This window comes from Nymphaea colorata, chromosome 2, assembly GCF_008831285.2.
Source record: "Nymphaea colorata isolate Beijing-Zhang1983 chromosome 2, ASM883128v2, whole genome shotgun sequence".
Taxonomy (NCBI): Eukaryota; Viridiplantae; Streptophyta; class Magnoliopsida; order Nymphaeales; family Nymphaeaceae; genus Nymphaea; species Nymphaea colorata.
Genome location: NC_045139.1, coordinates 3,990,267 through 4,011,439, shown reverse-complemented (window position 1 = coordinate 4,011,439; position 21,173 = coordinate 3,990,267). Strand labels below are relative to the sequence as shown.

The window sequence follows — 21,173 nt, the reverse complement described above, 5'->3', positions numbered from 1 at the left end:
ATATCATTGGTAATTGAATTCAACTTCTTTTTTAATCAAATCTAGTCAGATCCAAGATCGGACATATTTTATTGAATCCATTTACATGGTCCGTGAGTAGCGACCGGGTCGGACATATTTTCAATCTAGACGGTACTGAATTAGACCCAATTGATCCTTCTTAATGACTTCAAGTCGGGTAAGTGAAAAATAATACTGAATCCGAACCTAAGCGAAATAAAGAGGCATTAAGATCTTAAATATTATTGGATCTGATCTGATTGTCTTCATAAAAGATCGGAAATCCGATCCAATTCTCGGTCGATATCCTGGGCTTGCTCTTCATGTCGTTGACCAGCGACCACCCACCGACTCGATTCTCTTTCTCTCCCTCTCTCTCTCGTCCGCTTCGTCGTCGGGTCGTCGTGGTTCTGCATCTTCTTCAAGCGAGGGGAAGAGGAGGGGAGCGAGGTGAAAATGGGAGGGTGAGAAGACGAGGAGGAAGAGAGGATGGACGTGGAGAGAGCGTCGCTCTGCAACTGCGTCGTGAACTTCCTTCTGGAGGAGAACTACCTGCTCTCCGCCTTCGAGCTCCTCCACGAGCTCCTCGACGACGGCCGCGATGCCCAGGCCATCCGCCTCAAGGAGTTTTTCTCGGACCCTTCCCTCTTCCCGCCGGACCAGATCTCCCGGTTCAATTCCCTCAGACGTAACGCCTCTCTCTCTCTCTCTCTATTTCTCTCTCTCTCTCTCTCTCTCTCTCTCTCTCTCTCTCTCTCTCTCTCTCTCTCTGTCTCTCTCTCTCTCGCTATGTTAAAATGTGTTGGAATGCACTTGAACGTATTCTAAACGGAGAAATTTACACACTGAACTTGTTGAGGCCTTGATCTGTTCTGGAAATTCGAGCTCGGAATGAGCGCATTCGGGATTTGTCTAGGCCGATCTTCAAGATCGTAAAGTGAAGGCTCATATTTTTTATTTTAAATTTTATGTGCATTTGATACATTAGTGGAAAATGCATTGTATATTTGCCTGGATATGTAATTCTTAGAGATCGGGTGTGTTTACTGCGGGTTTGTTGTAAACTTTTATGTGGATATCTTGTTTTTGTTAAGGCAGATTTCAATCTGAAACAATCTAATTTCTGGCTTAGTGAGGTTGAGTTTTCATGATTTGGTATTTCTTTCGGATATCCCATGAATCTTCTTTTCTTCTACATACTTTTGGCGTTCAAGTGCACTTGTTCACGGTCTACCTATAACAACCTTTGTCGGCTTTTCTTTTTTTCTTTTACTTGTTGATTTCTAAGGAATCTTGTCTACGACGGTTAATTAATCGATCAATTTAAAATGCTTACAATTGTGACAAGTTCCCAATATATCTTCCGTTCTCCCTATGTTCTTATCTTCTCCACTTTTCTTTTACATAAATTATTTTAATTTCTTCGGTGATGCCTTCAGATGTGACCTTTCATTTGCACTGGTGGTAAATGTACTTCTCATTTCTTAGATCCAACCTCAGATGAAATTAATCTCAGCCAATGTGGACATGTTCTAGCGATCTCAACATTTTGTCTTTTATACAAGTGCTTCTTTAACATGTCTACTGTATCGTGGAATTTTGTGGCACGTTTGCTTTCCAATTCTTCAGTATCCTCGTACGTTACTTGTCAATTGTAATATGCTGTGGAAGCTGAAGAAAACATATGTAATGTGTACGAATAATCAAGATTGGATCTAGGCGGTAACATTCTTCCACTTCAAGAACAAGCATAAACAGACGTTATTTTTTCAAAGAGTCTTCTGGTTCCCTTGAGAGTGTTTATGCATAAGCAGCTGCCTTATCAGCAGCCTATAGGCACATGTGTATTCCTGTTATAGTTAAACTACAGAAGTTCAGGTTTACTTGTTGAGTTGTAGAAAATATTTGTAAAGTGCAAACATGGTTTTGCATTCATCTTAATCTCTTTGCACTATCATCTTTCATTTCTTGTCTCCCTAATATTTGATTATCATCGTCTCTTTTTTTTCCTTTCCCTTTTTATAGTTGTATATCAGCTGGTTCAGTTATATATGTGGATTTGTACAATTCATTCAAACTAGTTTTTTATGTATTATTCAGTCGCAGATCCTCAGAGTTTGCTGGAAGAAAAGAACAAGATAGAAGAAAAGTTGGCGATCAGGGAATATGAACTGAGATTGGCGCAGGAAGACATTTTGAAGTTAAAAGCAGATTTAACAAAGCGTAGTGAATCTCTTGGTGCTAAACCAGGTGATGAGGCTTTACATCTATTGCCATATTTTCTGCTTATGCACATCAATCTTTTATTGGCCGGTGGAATCATATCCATCACATATTGAACTTTTGATAGCATACCTACTGTGATCCCCGTTTGACACTGAGCAATGCTTTTGGTACTTATGTTAAAATTCAAAAAGCTGGCTAGGACAGAGTTATGTAATGTGTGCATACTGCATACAGTCTAGTTTTATTTCTCCTATTCTCAGTCATGATCACCTTACAATATGCACGTTATTTTGTATTGCACATTATGGCAACTTTGTGTAATCCGTCTGGAGCCATTCATATTAAAGCTAGTCCTTGGAACAATTTTGACCTGTGACTTGACTGGTCTGGAGTCTATTTTTTTTTTCTTTTGGCCTTTTTATTAGTGAAATAGCATGTCTCAACCATATACTTTACTATGTAGCTATAGCTTATTGTTTTTTTTTAATGTACCTGCTTTACCTCTTTCCTGAGGGATCATCTGATGGTAATTTAAAATTTTAAATAAATTGGTCATTAACTGTTATGTTTAGTATAGTCTCACATATAGATATTATTGGTAATTGTTTTAAAGTTTTACTATTTATTGACTAATTGATCCCTGTCTCATTCTCTGGTGGATGCAGGATCCGATATTGCAGCTTGGAGCAATGGAACTGCATCCAAGGAAAAGGAGTGCTCATTTCTTGATTTAGGCCCTTTGAAAGATGGTGAAAGGAGAGATCTCAATTGTGCAATAAAGGAATATTTGGTTTTTGCTGGATACCGTCTTACAGCACTTACATTTTATGAAGAGGTTGGTCAGATCATTTATGTGCATGTCCACATTTGGGTGTGACCATCTGTTGTGTATCTTCAAATGTCTGTTGGAATTGGAATCTTTTAGCTGTGTCTGTTATTTGTCTTTAGACCAAAAAGATTGCAAATCAATTGCTTTTGTTATGTTGTTATATTGTCGCATGCCTATGTGTACGTCTTAAGGCAACATGAATATAGTCTTCAAGGTACAAATACTTGAATGACAATTTTAAATTTTCAAGCTATCATGATTTATTGATATTTGACTATGGATCCAAGATGAGGGTGGATACAATATGAATGTCAATTTTTAACATGAAAACAAATTAAAAACACCAAAGGTGATTGTAGGAGAAATATGTACAGATGAATTCTATATATTAGTTGATGTCGATGTCTCCAGCACAGTTTGACTTTCCATAAATTAGGTTACATGTTTTCAGTGCCCATGTTGATGAAGTAGGATCTTGACATAGGATGCAGATGCTTTGGATGCCGTGGGCAGTAGATGTCACATTCACAATAGTACAATGTGCACACACACACACACATCTCTTGTGTCCTTTTCACTTAACCTGAAGATATAGATAGTTTCAGCATGCTTTCCATGTTAAAATCATGCCTCAGGTCATGTATTTTGAAAATAAATCATGCTTTTTGGCTCATCAAGTTTTGAAGCATTGTGAATGTTTGCCTTTGGCCAGGAGAAAAGGTATGACTCCCCTCAAAAATCCCTTTGCTGTACTTTGAGATGCTGCTGGCTTTTTCCTTGGAGTGTCTTCTTTGTTTTTCAGGGCTACAGTTGAATTTTGAAGCCTTTGAGTTTGCTTCTTACACATTAAAATGATGGTCCCGTCCCATGGTAAACAGTTAGCCCAACTGGTAACTCTACAATGACACCCTCATCCTTAATTTGTTACTCAATGTACTAATGAGGAATTTAAACAGGCGGTAGAGAGAGAGAGAGAGAGAGAGAGAGAGAGTTTCTGAACATATGAAACTAAAACTGTGCATAAAAAATTTTCAAATGCAAAGTTGTAAACCTAGTCAAACTCTAGTCCTTGACCAGTTAACAAGTTGGTTGATGACCGACTTGGTTGACTAGTTCACTAGTCCGTAGGTTGATAACGCAATGTGTGTATGCTGATATTGCCAAAATAATGTGTTTTGAATGATTTGTAAATTAACTATTTTCCCAGAATTTGAGAATATTGCCAAGCAATGTTGATAATTTTCTTTTTCATGAGTACATGAGTACATTATAAAAGTTCAATTGCATGCTGAAGTATCAAATCATTAATGCAGTGCTAACCGTTTAGACTTGACACCTGACAATCTGATCAAGAAAATTGTGTGGTTTTAATGGCAGCTTGTGATGCTCAGAATAAGTCAATGAAGTTTGAGTTATATGGTTTTTTTTTTTCTGAAAAAAAAAAACTTTTGGTTTCTCAACTACATTGTAATGTTAAGTGCAGAAAGTGCTGAATCCCTTGTCATGAAGTTGTGTCTAAAATGGTTGTTATCATGCATTACTTTTCAGGTTAAGGACCAAGATCTTGATGTCTGGCAAAACACACCTGCTTCTGTGAATGATGCTCTGCGCCGTTATTATTATCAGTATCTTTCATCTTCCACTGAGGCTGCCGAGGTATTCATTGTTAGAGAGTAATATGATTCTTCTGCCTTCTTTTATATGGTAGTATCCACTCCTATCCGATGGTGAAGCTCAGGTTACGTATCATCACACCTCATATGACACCTGAAGGGCTAAAACTCTTAGCATGTTTGACCTTTAAAGCTGAGAAAGAAATCTACTGATGGTGCTGAAACTCTTCCAATGCCAATATATCTGAAATTATTTGTTGCCATCTGGGTCGATCTCCATGGTAGAATTGGTGGAGTACCAAACCCCTGAACTGGTCCTTGGAATTCCCTTCTTTCCCATACACCAGTTAGGTTGCATTGGCTGACCTGCTTCCAAACGGAACACACTGTAGACATTCACTTTGAAAGTTTGTTCTTCATTTTAACTTAAATAACAAGCCCGTTGACATTGTAGTTGTCCTCAAGTATGCCGTTTGAGGCCTCCATCAATAGGTACACAAAGAACATCGGCCTTTGTTAATTAGTTCATGTACTGCAAGTCATAGTGCATCTTTCACTGTTAACATCTAAGTTTGTACGGTGTAAAGAGTTTTCAAAAATGAGGAAAAGGAAGTTGTTCCGTATGTTTTTGGTTGTCACTGTGTAGCATATCATGTAGGTAAGTTCATCAAAACTTTGACATAATTTAGAATTTCATCTAGGGTTTTCTACAGAGACTTAGCTTCTGAGAATAAAGGAGTTAATATTGTAACTGTATGGTATTTTGTTTCAAAGTGTTGTATCACTTGTTTTGCCTTGATGGCTTGATTACCTCCTATATGTGTAGTTGCAAAAGGTTGCTGGATCCAGATAATTTGTTGATAATTGAACTATTGACATGTCACCGGTGCTCTCAAACTAGAATCTGCTAGTGCAATAGTTGAATGGCTGCTTGCTTCTATTTGGCTTAGGAAAGAATGTCTATTCTTCGGGAAAATGAGACACTACTGAAACTGAAGGATGTGCTGTTAAAGGAAAAAGAATCCTTGATGAGAGCTAAGGAGCTGTCCGATGGACAAATAGTTGCATTAAGCAAGTCATTGGAGTCTTCTCAAAAGGAAACCAAAGACAGAGAAAATCTGGTTAGTATTGTTTGTTATTGTATTGACATCATTTCATTGGAGTTTCTTTTCACATCTACTTTTCCTCTTTTCTTCTACTTCTTTTTCCTGAAAAGTCAGAGATCTTTAAAAGTAAGAGGAAAATGGAAATAGTTATGACTTTAAAACAGACAGTCGTAACAAGAATAGCTGCAGATTTACTGATAGTGATTGCTACTCTATGTAGAGTTAAATATCTCCAAAAGAAATGGGCAATAGAAATAGTTAATGAGACCTTGAGGCAAATAGTAATACCAAGAATTGTCTGCAAATTCACTTATAGTGACTACTACTCTATCACTGTTAACCTAGCTTCTTGTATATTTCAAAACTTTCCTTCTGCTATACAACACATTTGTGTCTTTTCTTGGCAGATACAAGAATTAAAAAAGTCATTGGAGGCTGAGAGAAAAGAACTTAATGATTGCAGAGCCGAAATCACTTCATTGAAGATGCATATAGAAGGATTTCGAGCCAATAGTGGGTGGATTAGTGCAGACAATGAGCGGCCATCAACTATTGAAGGCTACAAAGCAGAGATTAAATCATTACAGATGGAAATTGAAAAGTTGAAAGAAAATGCTACCGCTACCGGAAGCACTGGCGATCTTGTTGACCCACAAAGTGTTGCTGAACAGTCAGAAATGGAAGTGGTTGAAATACATGAAGATAAAATAGTAGTTTCTCATGCTGCAAATCTAGTATCTGGAAATTCAGATGAAAATGCTGCATGTCCTAGCACGTTGGATGTTAAGCATGAAGATCACAAGGATCTGAGGCTAAGCAGTGAAGCACTAGGGTCCTCTTATTCAAGTCTTATCGAATGTGCTGATAATGTAGACAGTTCCGAAACTACACTTGAAGAGAGGAACCATCCTATCAACAACAACACTCTTAAGGGAGAAAAGTGTCATGAAAAGACGGTAATAATGAATACTCTCTTAAATCTTGTTTGAGATTGGACCCACCTTTTCTTTTGCAACATGAGCTTTTCCACCTGAATATTGTTGATTTTGGCATTTGTGCTGCAGGGTTTGGAAACCATACAGATTCTTTCAGATGCTTTGCCAAAGATTGTTCCTTTTGTACTCATAAATCATCGGGAGGTTGGTTATTTGATTTGGCCTGAAGATTAGTAACTATATTATATACTTCTGTTGCTGATTATTGACGTGGCTTTCTGTACACTGCAGGAGCTTCTTCCACTTATAATGTGTGCTATTGAACGCCATCCAGATAGCAGTACACGAGATTCCTTAACACACACATTGTTTAATTTAATCAAAAGGCCAGATGAACAACAGAGAAGAATTATAATGGATGTGAGTTCTAAAATATGCAGTCATCATTATGCTGATTTTTTACCTTTCTATCTGGTAGTGCAACATGTTAATTGCCTTTTTCCATCTCTCTCAGGCCTGTGTCAATCTGGCCAAGAATGTTGGTGAGGTGAGAACTGAGTCAGAGTTGTTACCACAGTGCTGGGAACAGGTTAGGCAACTTAAATGGATCTGGAACTTCCGAACTTGTCATAACAAAATGGCTGGGCTGTATGTTTACTTAGTGTTCTGGTCCCCTGTAGATAAATCACATGTATGAGGAGCGCAGGCTGCTTGTTGCCCAGTCATGTGGAGAACTGGCTGAATTTGTGAGACCTGAGATCCGTGCTTCACTGATTTTATCAATTATACAACAGCTGGTTGAGGACTCTGCAACTATTGTTCGAGAGGCTGCTGCTCATAACTTGGCCTTGCTGATTCCACTCTTTCCAGATATGGACAAATATTTCAAGGTCAGCCTCACTAAATATGCTCAGAGGCAAACATGGAGCAGAAATCTGAGATTACCTGCAATGTAAGCTCAAGAACAGGGTGAAAGACATGGTTTAGGGATGGCTGAGAGACTTTATCATGTGATAACTACTATGTAATTTTTTTCTTTTACTTGCCCTTTGTGTCCAAGTAAATTTCTTTGTTCTGGTGCATAGGTGGAGGAGTTGATGTTCCAACTAGTATGTGATCCTTCAGGACCTGTTGTTGAAACTTCGCTTAAAGAGCTAGTTCCTGCTGTCGTGAGATGGGGAAACAAACTTGACCACATTCTACGAATTTTACTTTCTCATATGTTGGTCTCTGCTCAGGTATGTATCTGACCTGACATTTTGTTTAATAGATACACAATTTCTCCATTGGTTCTAATTTCAGAAGGAAACTCAAGTGACTCATATTTTATCAGCGCTGCCCACCACTATCAGGGGTTGAAGGCTCTGTGGATTCTCATTTCCGAGTTCTGGGTGAACGTGAGCGCTGGAATATTGATGTTTTGCTTCGGATGTTAACAGAGTTGCTACCCTTTGTGCATCAAAGAGCAGTAGCATGCTGTCCATTTCCGAATCACAGCGACCCTGTTCCAAATACTGGTGAAGGCAAATCCTTTTTCTGCAGTTCTTTGCTTGAGCTGTATGCAGGGTAATGTCATTGCGTCAATTATGTTTTGTTGTTTCATAATATGCTTTGAGGATCCTTCGACTGATTCTCTTTTAACTCACTATTACTAGGCAATATATTGAATGGCCTGCATTTGATTGGCTACATGTGGATTGTTTTCCTGGATTAATCCAACTTTCTTGCTTACTACCTCCTAAAGAAGACAAATTGAGGAACCGCCTTACCAAGGTATGTCTTGGCTACACACATTTTTTGTTTTTTCAACCAATAACTGGGGCCTCACATTTTACCTTACTAGCTGCTTCATTGTCCTAGTGCCACCTTTGTGGGTTTCCATATTGCTTTCTTTGCAATGATTGATGAAAGGCCTCCTGTTTACCTAATTAACTTATCATTATTTTCAGTTCCTATGGTCTGCCTGTGGCCTATTTGGTGACCATTACGTCAATCACATTATGCTGCCTATTTTCTTATTAGCAGTAGGGGATGTAGCTGATTTTTCCCACTTTCCCTCAGTTCTACATTCAAGAGTTAAAGGTGAGAATCTTCCAACAAATGTGTTCTTGCCTGTTGTGCTACTATATGGTAATTTTTTCTTTTCTTTAATATTCCAGGCTTGCAACCTAAAACTACTGTGACTGAGAAGCTCGCTCTTGGATGTGCCCTTCCTCTTCTTTTGTCTGGTTTACTTGGTTCACCTGGTAGACATGAACAGCTTGCGGAATACCTGAGAAAGCTTTTGGTCCAGAATGCAGAGCGGGAAAGTGCTAGTCCAGTTTATTATAGTCCTGAGCTCATCAATGCCGTCCGCTTCCTTTGGTTGGTTATTGCTGCATTTGGCTGTTTCTTATTTATTTGTCATTTGTCCCTGTTCTTTTTAAGTAGTTCCTTCAATTGTATTTCTGCTTCGCAATAGTTCTGTCAAATGTGACATTGTGCTCCTCTGTTGCTGGATTTGATGCACTTATTACTCAAGGGCACCTACAGTTGGACAGATAAGAACCTGCTTTCTGAACGCATGCATGAGTGTGTAGTAAACTAATTTTCTGTTGCTTGTAGGCTAACAATTTTCTTTGGATGGTCAGTTCTAAAAGAATTTTGTTGCATGCTTATTGTATTTTCATGTTCACATCTGTACCTACTGAGATTTTTCTAGCTTGTATATGGAATTATGTTTTATGGAGTCTATATCCATGCAGTACATTTGAAGAACATCAAGGGATCATTTTCAATATACTGTGGGAAATGGTAGTTAGTCCAAACGTCACAATGAAGATTGGTGCTGCAAACCAGTTGAAAGCGCTGGTAGGTAGAAATTCTGAGTGAGTTTACTCTGAATAAGACTTCTTTGCATATGCAATCATGTCGTTTCCATGTGTAGGCACCATGTGTTGATGTGAAAACTGCCTCAGCTAATGTTCTGCCCGCTCTTGTGACACTTGGCTCTGATCCTAATGTCAATGTAAAATACTCCAGTATTGAAGCTTTTGGATATGTTGCTCAACATTTCAAGAGTGACATGGTACATCTTCAACTATTACTCTTCTTATTATAGTTCTCAAACAAGGTTCAGCCATCATCATGCTTCCATATTTGCATTTTTCCAGATTGTTGATAAGATACGAGTTCAGATGGATGCCTTTCTGGAAGATGGATCTCATGAAGCTACTCTTTTTGTTTTCCGAGCTTTGGTGGTGGCAATACCACACACGACTGATAAACTAAGAAATTATATCCTTAATTAATAAATTTTGCAAATATTCTTTTAACATTTAAGGAAATCTGTTCATGTCTTTTTGTGCTTTACCAGTAGAAGTTGGTTCTTTGTCATTTTTGTTCCCTTGACATTTCATTACATGTTCTTTCCAAGATTTTCCACCTTAGTTCTTTGCCTACTCCTGGAGTTGATTTGAGACGACGCCGTGAAAGAGCTGATGCTTTCTGTGAATCAGTCCGTGCTTTGGATGCAACAGGTACATTGGTGAATCATGTATCGGTCATCATCCTTCTGGTTTGACTGCAATTTGCCATTTTCCTTGTTCTGTTTATTTACTGGTCTTTGCTTTTATTATTCTATAGTTGGTACAGATTATATTGTTTATTTTAGATGCTTTTCATATAGTTGCACTGCATTCCAAAACTGGACATTTTGACATTGATACAGTAATTTTCTTCTCGTGTATTTCATTGAACCAGGATAGTTCATTCTTGACTGGTAATTATTGCTGGTCCATGATGATGAACTTGTGTAACTCTTTTGTCATCTGAATTCAACAATCTACTTCTTATGCCTGTTCTGTTCCTTCTTTCATATTCGTAGTGGAATGTTCAGCTGAAACACACTACTTCCCATGACTTCTGCATGCATTCCATTAGTGTTGCCAGTAACAGCCTGTATTGGCTGATGGAATACTTCTTGGCTCTTTGATGAAACCGTATAAGGGCCAATGTTTGTCCCATATGCCATCCAATACTGCAATTGAAATTGAATCAACAGAATCAATTTGAAGCAGATGATGTTCATCTTTTAAAATAATCATAATAAACCAATTTTTACTTTTGTAGTTAAGCATTTGGAAAAGCCAACACAGGCCAAATATAATGAATGCCTGCCAGTCCTTTTAATGAAATAAACACCATGGTTACTGATTTGGACAAAGTGCTTCATAATGCCTAGCTTGAATAATTAAATATTTCTAGCTGTGAGTTCAAGTTTAATTTTCATTGAGCGGATCTTGTCATGCTCTGGAAGTTTAAGAGAGTGCTAAAATCTCCTTGCTTTGGTAGAGTTTTCTTGAATTTCGTATTAATTGATCCACAAAGCAACTAATGGTTACAAAAGTCAGTGGAAGGTAGAGTTTGGCATATCATCCTCTGTTTAGCAAGTTCTTCAATGTCATAATGGACTTGTTGAGTCATTGTGATAAAATTCATCAACTTGGAGCCTAGCCATTATGCCTCTGATTGTGAGTTTTTGTATCATAATCTACACTCTTTAACAGACGCTTTTTGAACTCTGGTTGTGTTCCTTCAGGTATCATACAGCTTGACTTTAATGTGCTGCCCGATACATATAGTAGATGTGCTTTTGACTTCATATTATCTAAATTCACATCTTCTAGGGAAATTACACCAATTTTGTTTATCTTAATTTGGTCAAAATTAGAAATGAAAGAACTAGTGGCATGGAAAAGTCAATAAGACGGTGACTGCTAACCATATATCTAAATTCAAATCCCATTGGTGTTATGCCTCTGTCTTAAATGGGGGGATACCGGACCGTAGTTGAAGGTTGTATTGCTGTCATCACTGACACCGACACAGCCAAGGACTCTGGAGGCAAGTTTAATTGAAGGGGGTTCGGCTTTTTTCTGGACTTTAGGTCATGTATAAAAGATAATCAGTAGCATGTCTTTTTCTTAGATAAATCATAAATGTAACATGTAAGAGCCACAAGTGGAAGGTATCGTTGGCAATTATGTCTGTTTGCTCTTTGTTGGTTGGGGTGTGTGTGGTGCATGGGACAGTTGGGTGACTGATGGGTTTTTATGGTACCAACGTCCGCCTGATGTGGTTTCTCATATGCAGATCTTCCGGCATCTACCGTGAAGGATCTTCTTCTGCCAACGGTGCAGAACTTGTTAAAAGACACAGATGCGCTTGACCCAGCACACAAAGAAGCTTTGGAGGTCATACTGAGGGAGAGATCAGGTGGAGCATTTGATGCCCTGAGTAAGGTCATGGGTGCGCATCTTGGCATTGCCTCCTCAGTAAGCAGCTTGTTTGGCGACAGCGGGCGTTTGGGTAAGAAAGAAAGTGCAGACACACCAGAACAGGTTGCCCCACCGCAGCTTCCTGCTCCCGAGGACACAAGGTTCAGAAGAATTATGCGGGGCAGTTTCAGTGAGATGATCCGCGGTAAACCGAAGGCTCCCGAAGAAAGTTCTTGGAAACAGTAAGGTCTGAAACGTTCCACTCATCAATTCTCATGGCTTTTCTGATACTTTTTTTTTTCGCCCCTTTTGTATTTGTTTGGCCTCATTAGTTTCGATGTGCAAGAGGCTTTGCAGCACAAACACCTGATAATTTTTTTGTAATAATAAACCTGAGTTGTAATATTGTTGTTTGTAAACCGTGTGTGTGTAGATGTATGCGTCGGGGCATGCGCCCCTGCATGTAAGGCTCTTTGAGGAGTCATTTGTCATCTCATGATCTTGTTTGTTTTGTAGATGCAAGTCCCTAATGTTCCTCTCTCTCTCTCTCTCTCTCTCTCAAAGATAGGGAAGGGATTCGATCTTATCAACTCCAAACCTAATCAATAGCTGTTTTTCCCTTTTCGTTAAAGATGCATAATACACTTCTATTTTGTTCATCCAAAATACCTCTTTTGTGTTCCATGTGTTTTATCTTTCACCATTGAACCAGCCACGAAGCTAGAAATTAAAGTGGAGGAGCACAAATATGTAAGCTTCTCGTTTAGAGGGGTTAGGACGACTATCTCTATTTATTTATGTCAACAAGTTTGGCAAGTCGAGTAAGGTTTGGTGCTCATATGTGACTGCCCAATGCAGTGAATGCATGGATCTAAAACACTTCATTCATTGAATCAATGGGTGTTCCGTTTCAATAACAAGCGAACTTCAAACCTCTAGTGAAGCCATACATTTTTGGTTGAGGTTTTTAGGCCCGGCGGATCCGTTGAAATCAAGATCGGGCTATTCGGGACCATACAACAAATTGTATGTCATTAGCGCTGACCATGACCAGTCTCCGCGAAGCATCCATGGCTGAATCGTTAAAGCGCCCAATGTTTCTATTGAATGACACATGCTTAGGCTTATACAAGGAACAAAAAAGGAAGGATTTCGGGTATAGTTTCCCCTGTGATGGTCCAGGACGAGGTGGTACTTGTGATATTTCTGCTTGGGATGCATTTTATTTGGTGCGGGGACCAAGCGATTGGATCTAGCCATAAGAAGAATGCTTGGAATAAATAACTCACTTCTTGCCCCGGCCTTCGATTTCCATATAAAGGACACGACAAGGCTACCCCATGACAAGCTGGGGAGTTGTTCGGGAGCGGCACGAGAAGTTCAAAGTTGCAAGTGCTTTGTACGCTGAAGGGACAAATTCGTAGGTTCAATTCCTGCTGGATGAGAGCTTTTAGCCGGGTTCGAGAGGCACCCCATATAACTGGTCTTGACTGGCTTCCGAAAATGAATGGGTCTGTGTGGGCAACTGACCGCACATTCCTGCACCTACATCTGCCTCCACTTTAAGCCTTTCAAGGGAGCTAGAAGTTTAGGGTTTTAAGATTTAGCATGGTTGTTTGCCTTAGAGACAACTTGGTTATTCTACTCCCGTCTCGGACTCTGTACTGAACCCTTGGACTGGATTTGATCTGTGATTTGCCTTTCTCAAGCCAGAGGTAACTAGGATTTGGCCAACCAGTTCAATTTCTGTGTTGATTTCATCGGCCCCGGCTGTTGTTCTGTTCACCTGAGAGAAGCAAGACAATTGAGAACAGAATCTACACTAATTGGATCTTAGTTTGATGAACAGTTGGAGATCCAAATAAGGAATTCTTGCCAGACCAATATGGTTTGATTAGCATAGTGAGGAAAGCAGTATTTAAGAATTTCATATTGGGCATAGATTTAACATGAGATCCAAATCAGAACTATAAATTCTAACATGAATAGGGCAAAGATATAGTACTCGCTGTTCTGGTCTGCCTGGTCTATGTCCTTACAAGATCTAGGTACGGTTTCCCCCTATTGATAGGTACGACAAATCCTGCATCCAGATCCTGCAGCACCATACCATGCATTTGGATCTGCAGGTGGACCAGGTGCAGATGTAACTCATAGACATGTCGATCTATGAGTTAGATGAATTTTATTATCTTTCCTCCTTTTCCTTATATTTGAATTTTTAGATCCGAAGCATTCTGAATCTGTACAGAAAGATGATATCAATTGAATGGGGAGACAAGATCTTATGAGACTTTAAATCAATGGTCTGTATTTTTTTTACTTCTGAAATTATCTTTCATACTCAAAAACACACCTTCAATGTCGATTATATATTTTTATAGAAGCAAATCATATCTGCATAATTGTTTTTTCAAGAATGTCGATCCTTAAGGGGGTGTTTGTTTACCTTGGATCTGAGAATTGAGAATCTCAAATGCAAGGATTTAAGGTTAGACCCTCTCTCATCCGCCCTTAAATCTGAGGTTTTGGGCACAATGAGGATCTTAAATCCTTGCTTTTCCGTGGATCTGACATTTGATGTCTATATACTCTCTGTCTCCCACATAAAAGAGATTTCTAATCAGCATTAAATCTAAGATCAGTGGCTATCAGATACACTCTAAGGTTGCATTTGATACAGCTGCATTAAAAGCTGCATTAAAAGGTGTGCTTTGAAAGATCCTCAATTTAAACAAACTGAGGATATCAATAATGTGGATTTTAAGTATATGTTACATGTAAAAAACCATAATTTAAGGTCAGACTTTTTTTTTGGTGGCGGGATCGACCTTAAATCCATGGATTTCAGATCCGCGGTGAAACAAAGGCACCCTAAAAGTTCCCGTTTGCCGTATTATACTCGTTTTTTTCCTCGCCGTTTAATACCCGTCCTCGTTTTTTGTGACAATACCTAAAAGTTCCAGTCTCAAAATGAGATAGGCTTAAAATATTTACCATGCTTCAAAATTAGGGGGAAAAAATCTAAAGATGCAAAAACAACATATGGTTTTGAATTCTTACAAGAAGTAACGGTTGAATGAACTTCCTACCAAAAATGATGTAAGATGTGTTTCATTTTTCTTTTATATGCAGTACATGCCAGTAAGCCTGAGACTTTGTACTGGGAATTTGACCGCACAATGAATTCACCCATTTGCAAAAGCAAGAGGAAACAGACAGTGAAGGAATCCACTTTTTTGATGCAAGAGAAAACATGGAGGAGCTCATATTGGTACTGAGAGTCATGGACCATTCACATTTCAATCTGTCAGACTTATAGAGAAGGTTTTGTCTGTAATATTTTTTGGTTCTGCAAATTTGATGAGAATGTAGAGACAGATTCTGTGCAAACTTCTAGGTTGGGATGTATACATATAAAACAGTGCATGATTTGACAGTGCTGTAATTCTGATGTTTTTTCCTAAAGACAAGATTCTTACATACTTCAAGATAGTGCTCTAATCTGAAAGTTTAAAACTCCAAATCTTATGAGTCTCCGTGTATCAGCACCTATCGGCTCCTTACATAAGAGCGGAGTGCTTTTGCTGTTCTTTCTGATCTCTGCGGGCCAATTTTCCATATCTTTGCGGAAAATAGTTCGCTTTCAAATCATACATGGACAATAATGCCAAGAACTATGTTTGGTAGATCTTGAATTTCTCTGGTTCTTACAAGACTACTTTTTTTCTAAGTCCTGGTTCATCTGACTTAGTCCTTGGCTATGGCTTTTCAGCTTGTGACTTGGTACTTGTGCCTGAGCTGTTGTTTATGCTGTCAATTTTGTCTGCTAATGAAGTTGGTTTACGTCCAAATTGAAAGCTACCAATCTAGATAAAATGTTAAATATGGCTCATTTAATTATCATACATCATTATGGGGGCGTTTGTTTCACATATCACCTCTCGGAAATGTCGCGATCCGGTAAAAATCCTAGGTGCAGTAACTCTGAAATCTCTTTCATCAAGTTGGTTTTTACTAAATTACATGACTAAACTTTTCAAAGTTGAGCATTACAAAGTGTGATTACTATTGGTTAATGAGAATTGACCCCTGCATCATGTTTCCTGAAAGTAGAATATGTTTCCTATAATCACATAACCTTTGCTTCCTTTGACTGCTAGTTTTTGTTACCTGAAAGATACAAACAGAATGTGATATTAACGTTCAGGAAAAGGAAAAAACTTGAAGAAGCAGTGTTTTTTGTGAAGATAAGTTCTTAGTTCTACTTTTCATTGTCTAATCTTCAAACTTAGACGACTCAATTGTTTATTATTTTTTTATCATCACTAAAGCATCATATTTATTATTTTATGTAATTATTTGTTGTCTTTTAATTAGTTTCTCATTTATCTAATTTTTAAGAATCTGTACATTTCCCAAAAAAATTTAAAGAAAACAACTTTACCAAGACAAGTACCTGGAAAATGCTTCCCTGTTATAATAAACCTGAGATATTGATCGATGCTTTTTTAGCTTGCTGGCTCTGTTTGCCTGAAAAATAATAAATTTTCGCTATTGAGGGCACCACAAGAGAAAATATGTAAAGGCCATCTTTAATGGAAGTTCATTTTCCATGGGTGACTTCATTTTGATCAGACTTTTAGCATAATAGTTCTGTTTGCCCGAAAAAATAACATTTTTTTTTCTATTGAGGGCAGCACAAAGGAAAATATGTAAAGACTAGCTTTAATGGAAGTCCATTTCCCATGGACAATAACATCTTGATTCTTAGACTCTAATCTCAATACCCTCTTTGATCGCCGCCTCAAGAAGTGTAACGTACCTGGTCGGGTTAGGGGCAATGAAAAGGAGAGATATCTAGTTCAATTCTCATGAATGTAATGCCTTTATGTCTACTTAAGTTGAAGAGTACACCACTACCATTGTTGACATAAGTGAAACTCAGAATCTCCGATGCAAGAAGATCGAAGGGGCTATCTGACCTCTTTCCGTATCGTGGGTTGTTAACTTCATGCTAACTGTGTGCCAGATGTTCCTACGTAACAAAAACTTAAAATTTATTTACTAAAAAAATTTGTCACATGAACATTAACAATAGTTTATAATGCAGAATGATTGATGTGTTGTTTGCAACTAGTTATAGTGCATATGGTGACAATTTTTTTTATTTTTTACCATTTAATAATATCGAGCACATCAATCCATTTTTGGATTTTTTTTTCCCCTCTATCGTTCTTTTAACTATTTTGTTCAACCAATTCGATTAGGATTTGTTTTTTCACTTCTGTTTTTGCCTCATTGCACATTTTTTTTTTTCTCATATTTTCCTTGCCGATGTTAGAAGAAGAATAAGGCCTCAAAAACTATGGCCAAAATAAGTTTTGGTGTAGCTTATATATGACAAACAAAATAGGCCAAGTCGATGAAAACCTGAATTGATGGGAATAAATTCGCTATTTTAATATGAAGCTGGAATGAATGACAAGACAGAAAAATGTCATGTTGGACAAGTGAGACCCACAGTTTGTTTTGTCTTTCTTGAAAATGAAATTTGAATCAATAAGGAAAACCAATTTCAATGGAATTGACAACTCTGTGCTTTTCTCCTAGAAATCCTTGGAAAAGTCTTCCCATTAGAAAAAGGGCTTCATCGCAGGAAAAAAAAAGACAATAAGGGCCGACCATTTTTCCACCTACTATTGATAGTGCGGTCATAGTTTGATTCATATGGGTGTTATTCTTTTGAATTGTAAACTATGGATGTGCTACACTCTAGTTGACGGATGTCTCGTTTTCCACCTAAACTTCCGCCTCTCATTGAATCGCCATCAACATGATTTCACATGTGAATCTGATTCCTAAGATGCCCAGTATTCTCAAATTTTCTTAATCAGCCGAAGGGAAAACTCAAACTCAATGGCGGAGTCACGATACCGCATGCATGTGGCTGGACATAGGTCCAGTTCCACTGTTATGAAATTTTTGATGGACTGATGTGGGCACATGTAGCTCCGCTACTTACCTAACCTAACCCTCTTGGTGATAGTGTTTGAACCCCTTGAATTCGAAAATGCTAAATAGGTCCAAAAAAATTTATTAAAGTGGCATTCTAAGGGGCCGTTTGATGGTTTGGAATTTGATTCAAGAATGAAATTCCTAGAATCAGAATTCCTCCTCAAACAGGAATGGAATACAAATTTCATGTTTCAGTTTCTTAATTTCGAAAACAAAATACCTCGTTCATTTAATAATTCAGTTTTCTTAAATATTGAACATTTTTATTTCAAAATTCCATGATGATTCTAGGCATATCAAACGCCCCCAACTCCTGAAGGCATAATAAAAACACGCTCAAGTTTGAATTCCTTTTCAAATGTTGAACAATTTCTTGCAGTGGGAAATGATTTCCACGGAAAGCTTAACGTGCGACTTCGTTGGCGGATTTCATGGTAACTCTATACCTGCGAGTGACGAAAATGAAGATTCCAGTTGTTGGGTGCAAAAGCAGAAGGGGTATGGACAGTGCAGGTACCATGGGAGTTTGTTTCCCTTGCCAGAGAAAGCCAAGAAAATGACAGCAAGCATGACAATTTTCGTACCAAACGGGTCATTTTCCCATCAATGGTCCCAAATGTTCGGCTACAGGGAAGGCACCTTCCCTGTGGACCTATTTCTTAGCTAAAGCAAACAAAGGAAGCCGCAAGAGGACACTGATGGCTTTGGAGATCACATGGCGCCTACAAGCAAGCAGGCCCAACTGTGCTTGACGTGCTATGGCAGCCCCTTATTCTCGTGTTTGATTGCACACAGACCCAAGGAAATAAAATCCCTTTCCCGTGCGCGTTTTGCGGAAATTCTTTGGAAGGGTACCCAGCTTGGATCTTGCGGGAAAAGATGCTCTATAAAGCTGAATTTGGGGATAGCTGGTTGGGTGGTGGCTGGTATAAGGCCGGTTGTTAGTTCGATTCTCATGGGCGTCAAAGATATGGGTGTACGGGCACCAGCCTCGGGGTTTTGAGCGACAATCCCTCGGCCTAGGTGCGGTTTGTTGGGGCCCAAATATAAAAACAATATTGTAGAACTTGGTGTACTTGTTTGCTGTCTCGAAGTTGAGTTTTGAGTTACTTCTTTAAATCTTTGGAACCTCCTCTACAGAGGCGGAGTCAGAAAATTTTCACGAGCAGGGCCGAATTATAGTTTCAAAATTCTGACAGGAGCTGAAATATTATTTTTCAAATTTTTTTATATAAGATACATGACATTTTTAAAAATTTACATGTAAGTTTTTAATTTTTTTTTTCAAGGCGGGCCACGGCACCAGCGGTCCCCCCTGGCTCCGCCGCTGCTCCTCTATATGGGTTCTAAACTTTGATACTCCATCAACATGACCACATTCACAAGTCACTCTTAGCATATAAGCAAACCCTTTTAAGCATCTATTTTCTTTCCTCAATATAAATGTAAGAATATGCTTATGTTTCCTAAGATCGAATGCACCATACCAGTGCATGAATTTATGTATATCGGTATGGTTAATGACTAAAATACCCTTAGTTCATACTGAAAATGAAAATGAAAAGGAACTACATATGACATTTTTTAACAAATTACCAAAATATTCTTCCGACTTTTACTGCGTACCATGCACACAACTTTCTCTCTCCTAAGATAGGAGCGATAAGAAATTATTCCACCCCAAAAGTTGGAGAACCAAAGCATCCCCTGCAATAGATTCCTCCCCTAGAAAACACTAAAAAGATAGAACCCTGCTTCATTATCCCCAAACCATGGCCCTCTGCAGTAGACAACTTATGACATTTAATCAAACTGAAAAGTACAAATTAACAAAAAGCAAAGCATTGGTGCTCCCAATACAGCTTTTGCGACTATATGTCGTCAACTTAGATTCTTGAGAAACTCATAAATTCTTCATTCTTTATGGACAATGGCTGTACAAGAAAGCTTCAAGGAATAGGACACCAAAGTCCATCAACAGTTGATCAGTGGCACTTGTAGATTGGATTCACCAACCAGTGAATCAAACACAAGGAATAATATCTCCTTGTTGTGGCATTTTCTTTTCTTGGGCAAAGGAATTGCACATTATACATATCCACACGCACACACACAAGTAGGTGCTAGATCCATAAGAATCATCTTGGCCAATCATTTTCTCCCATGGATGAATGAGAGGAAAAAAAGAAAATGACTACACATAGGAGTAGAGGGAAGGGGTGGGTGTAAATCTAAAAAATTTTAGTTTAATATATTAAAAAAAATGAAATTTTCTATTTTGGCTCCTGTTAAAATTTGAAACTATAGTTTGGTTCTTACGACAAAAAATTTCTGGCTCTACCCCTGACTATACAGCATTTTATTGTCTATCATTAACACCAACTCACAGCTTTCCCTGGTTTTTGTTCCGACATAGGTGGTTTCATGTATCAATTTCTCTCTCTCTCTCTCTCTATAAATACATATATTATAAGATTAAGCTTTAAAAAAAAAGTGTTTCTTGTTTTCTCATTTCACACACACACACACACACAGAGAGAGAGAGAGAGAGTTATGAATAAATTGGTTAATAGCTAGGCTTGACAAGCTAATGAGATAGATAAATAAGTGGGAGACTTGTTTGTATTGGATGTCTATAAGTCACTCTTCCTCCTTTTCATCTTTAAACAAAAATATAGTAAAGGAAGAATTGAAAAGGAAGAAAGAATTTTTTTTTTTCTTTAGATCTTTCTCCAATGATGAGGGTTTTTATCCAACATCAAATCTCACTAGTCAAATCATCTTGAGTCATTCAGTAGGAAGTGACCCAGAGAGAGAGAGAGATGCTTGCTTTTGTTTCATCTTGGATTCCCCTCTTTTTTTGAACTTTGATGTAGACTTTGGATTGATCATTTGGACCTTACTTGTGTTTTTGGATCTTATGTCACTGTTCTTATTTCATTTATAAGTACACCCTGACATAAGTTCTAATGGGTGTCATGTACTTCTCCATTCTTGTGAGTCTCCTACACTAATTGGATTCACATCTTATTATAATCTACTTACGAACCATACTAATTCAGATATCTTATGGATATAATTTGGAGAGAGAGAGAGAGAGAGAGAGACGGCACTAGACATAACTGAAGCATAAGATGATTGATAAGCAAGAGATTAAGACATTATATTATTAGACTTAGGTAAACCTA

The 21,173-nt window shown here is 38.2% G+C and overlaps 1 protein-coding gene across 1 annotated transcript; it reads left to right on the top strand.

Annotated features, from left to right (window-relative positions):
- Positions 1 to 349: 349 nt before the first annotated feature.
- On the top strand, positions 350 to 12,482 carry LOC116247963 (uncharacterized). Its single transcript, XM_050076029.1, has 20 exons — positions 350 to 688; positions 2,101 to 2,250; positions 2,892 to 3,061; positions 4,604 to 4,711; positions 5,619 to 5,789; positions 6,182 to 6,730; positions 6,839 to 6,913; positions 7,001 to 7,129; positions 7,224 to 7,298; positions 7,390 to 7,599; positions 7,795 to 7,947; positions 8,043 to 8,275; positions 8,365 to 8,482; positions 8,659 to 8,791; positions 8,869 to 9,073; positions 9,454 to 9,559; positions 9,636 to 9,776; positions 9,862 to 9,987; positions 10,113 to 10,227; positions 11,843 to 12,482. Exons 1-20 carry the CDS (start codon positions 490 to 492, stop codon positions 12,211 to 12,213), a joined length of 3,537 nt encoding a protein of 1,178 aa, XP_049931986.1. The 5' UTR covers positions 350 to 489; the 3' UTR covers positions 12,214 to 12,482.
- The last annotated feature ends 8,691 nt before the right edge of the window (positions 12,483 to 21,173 follow it).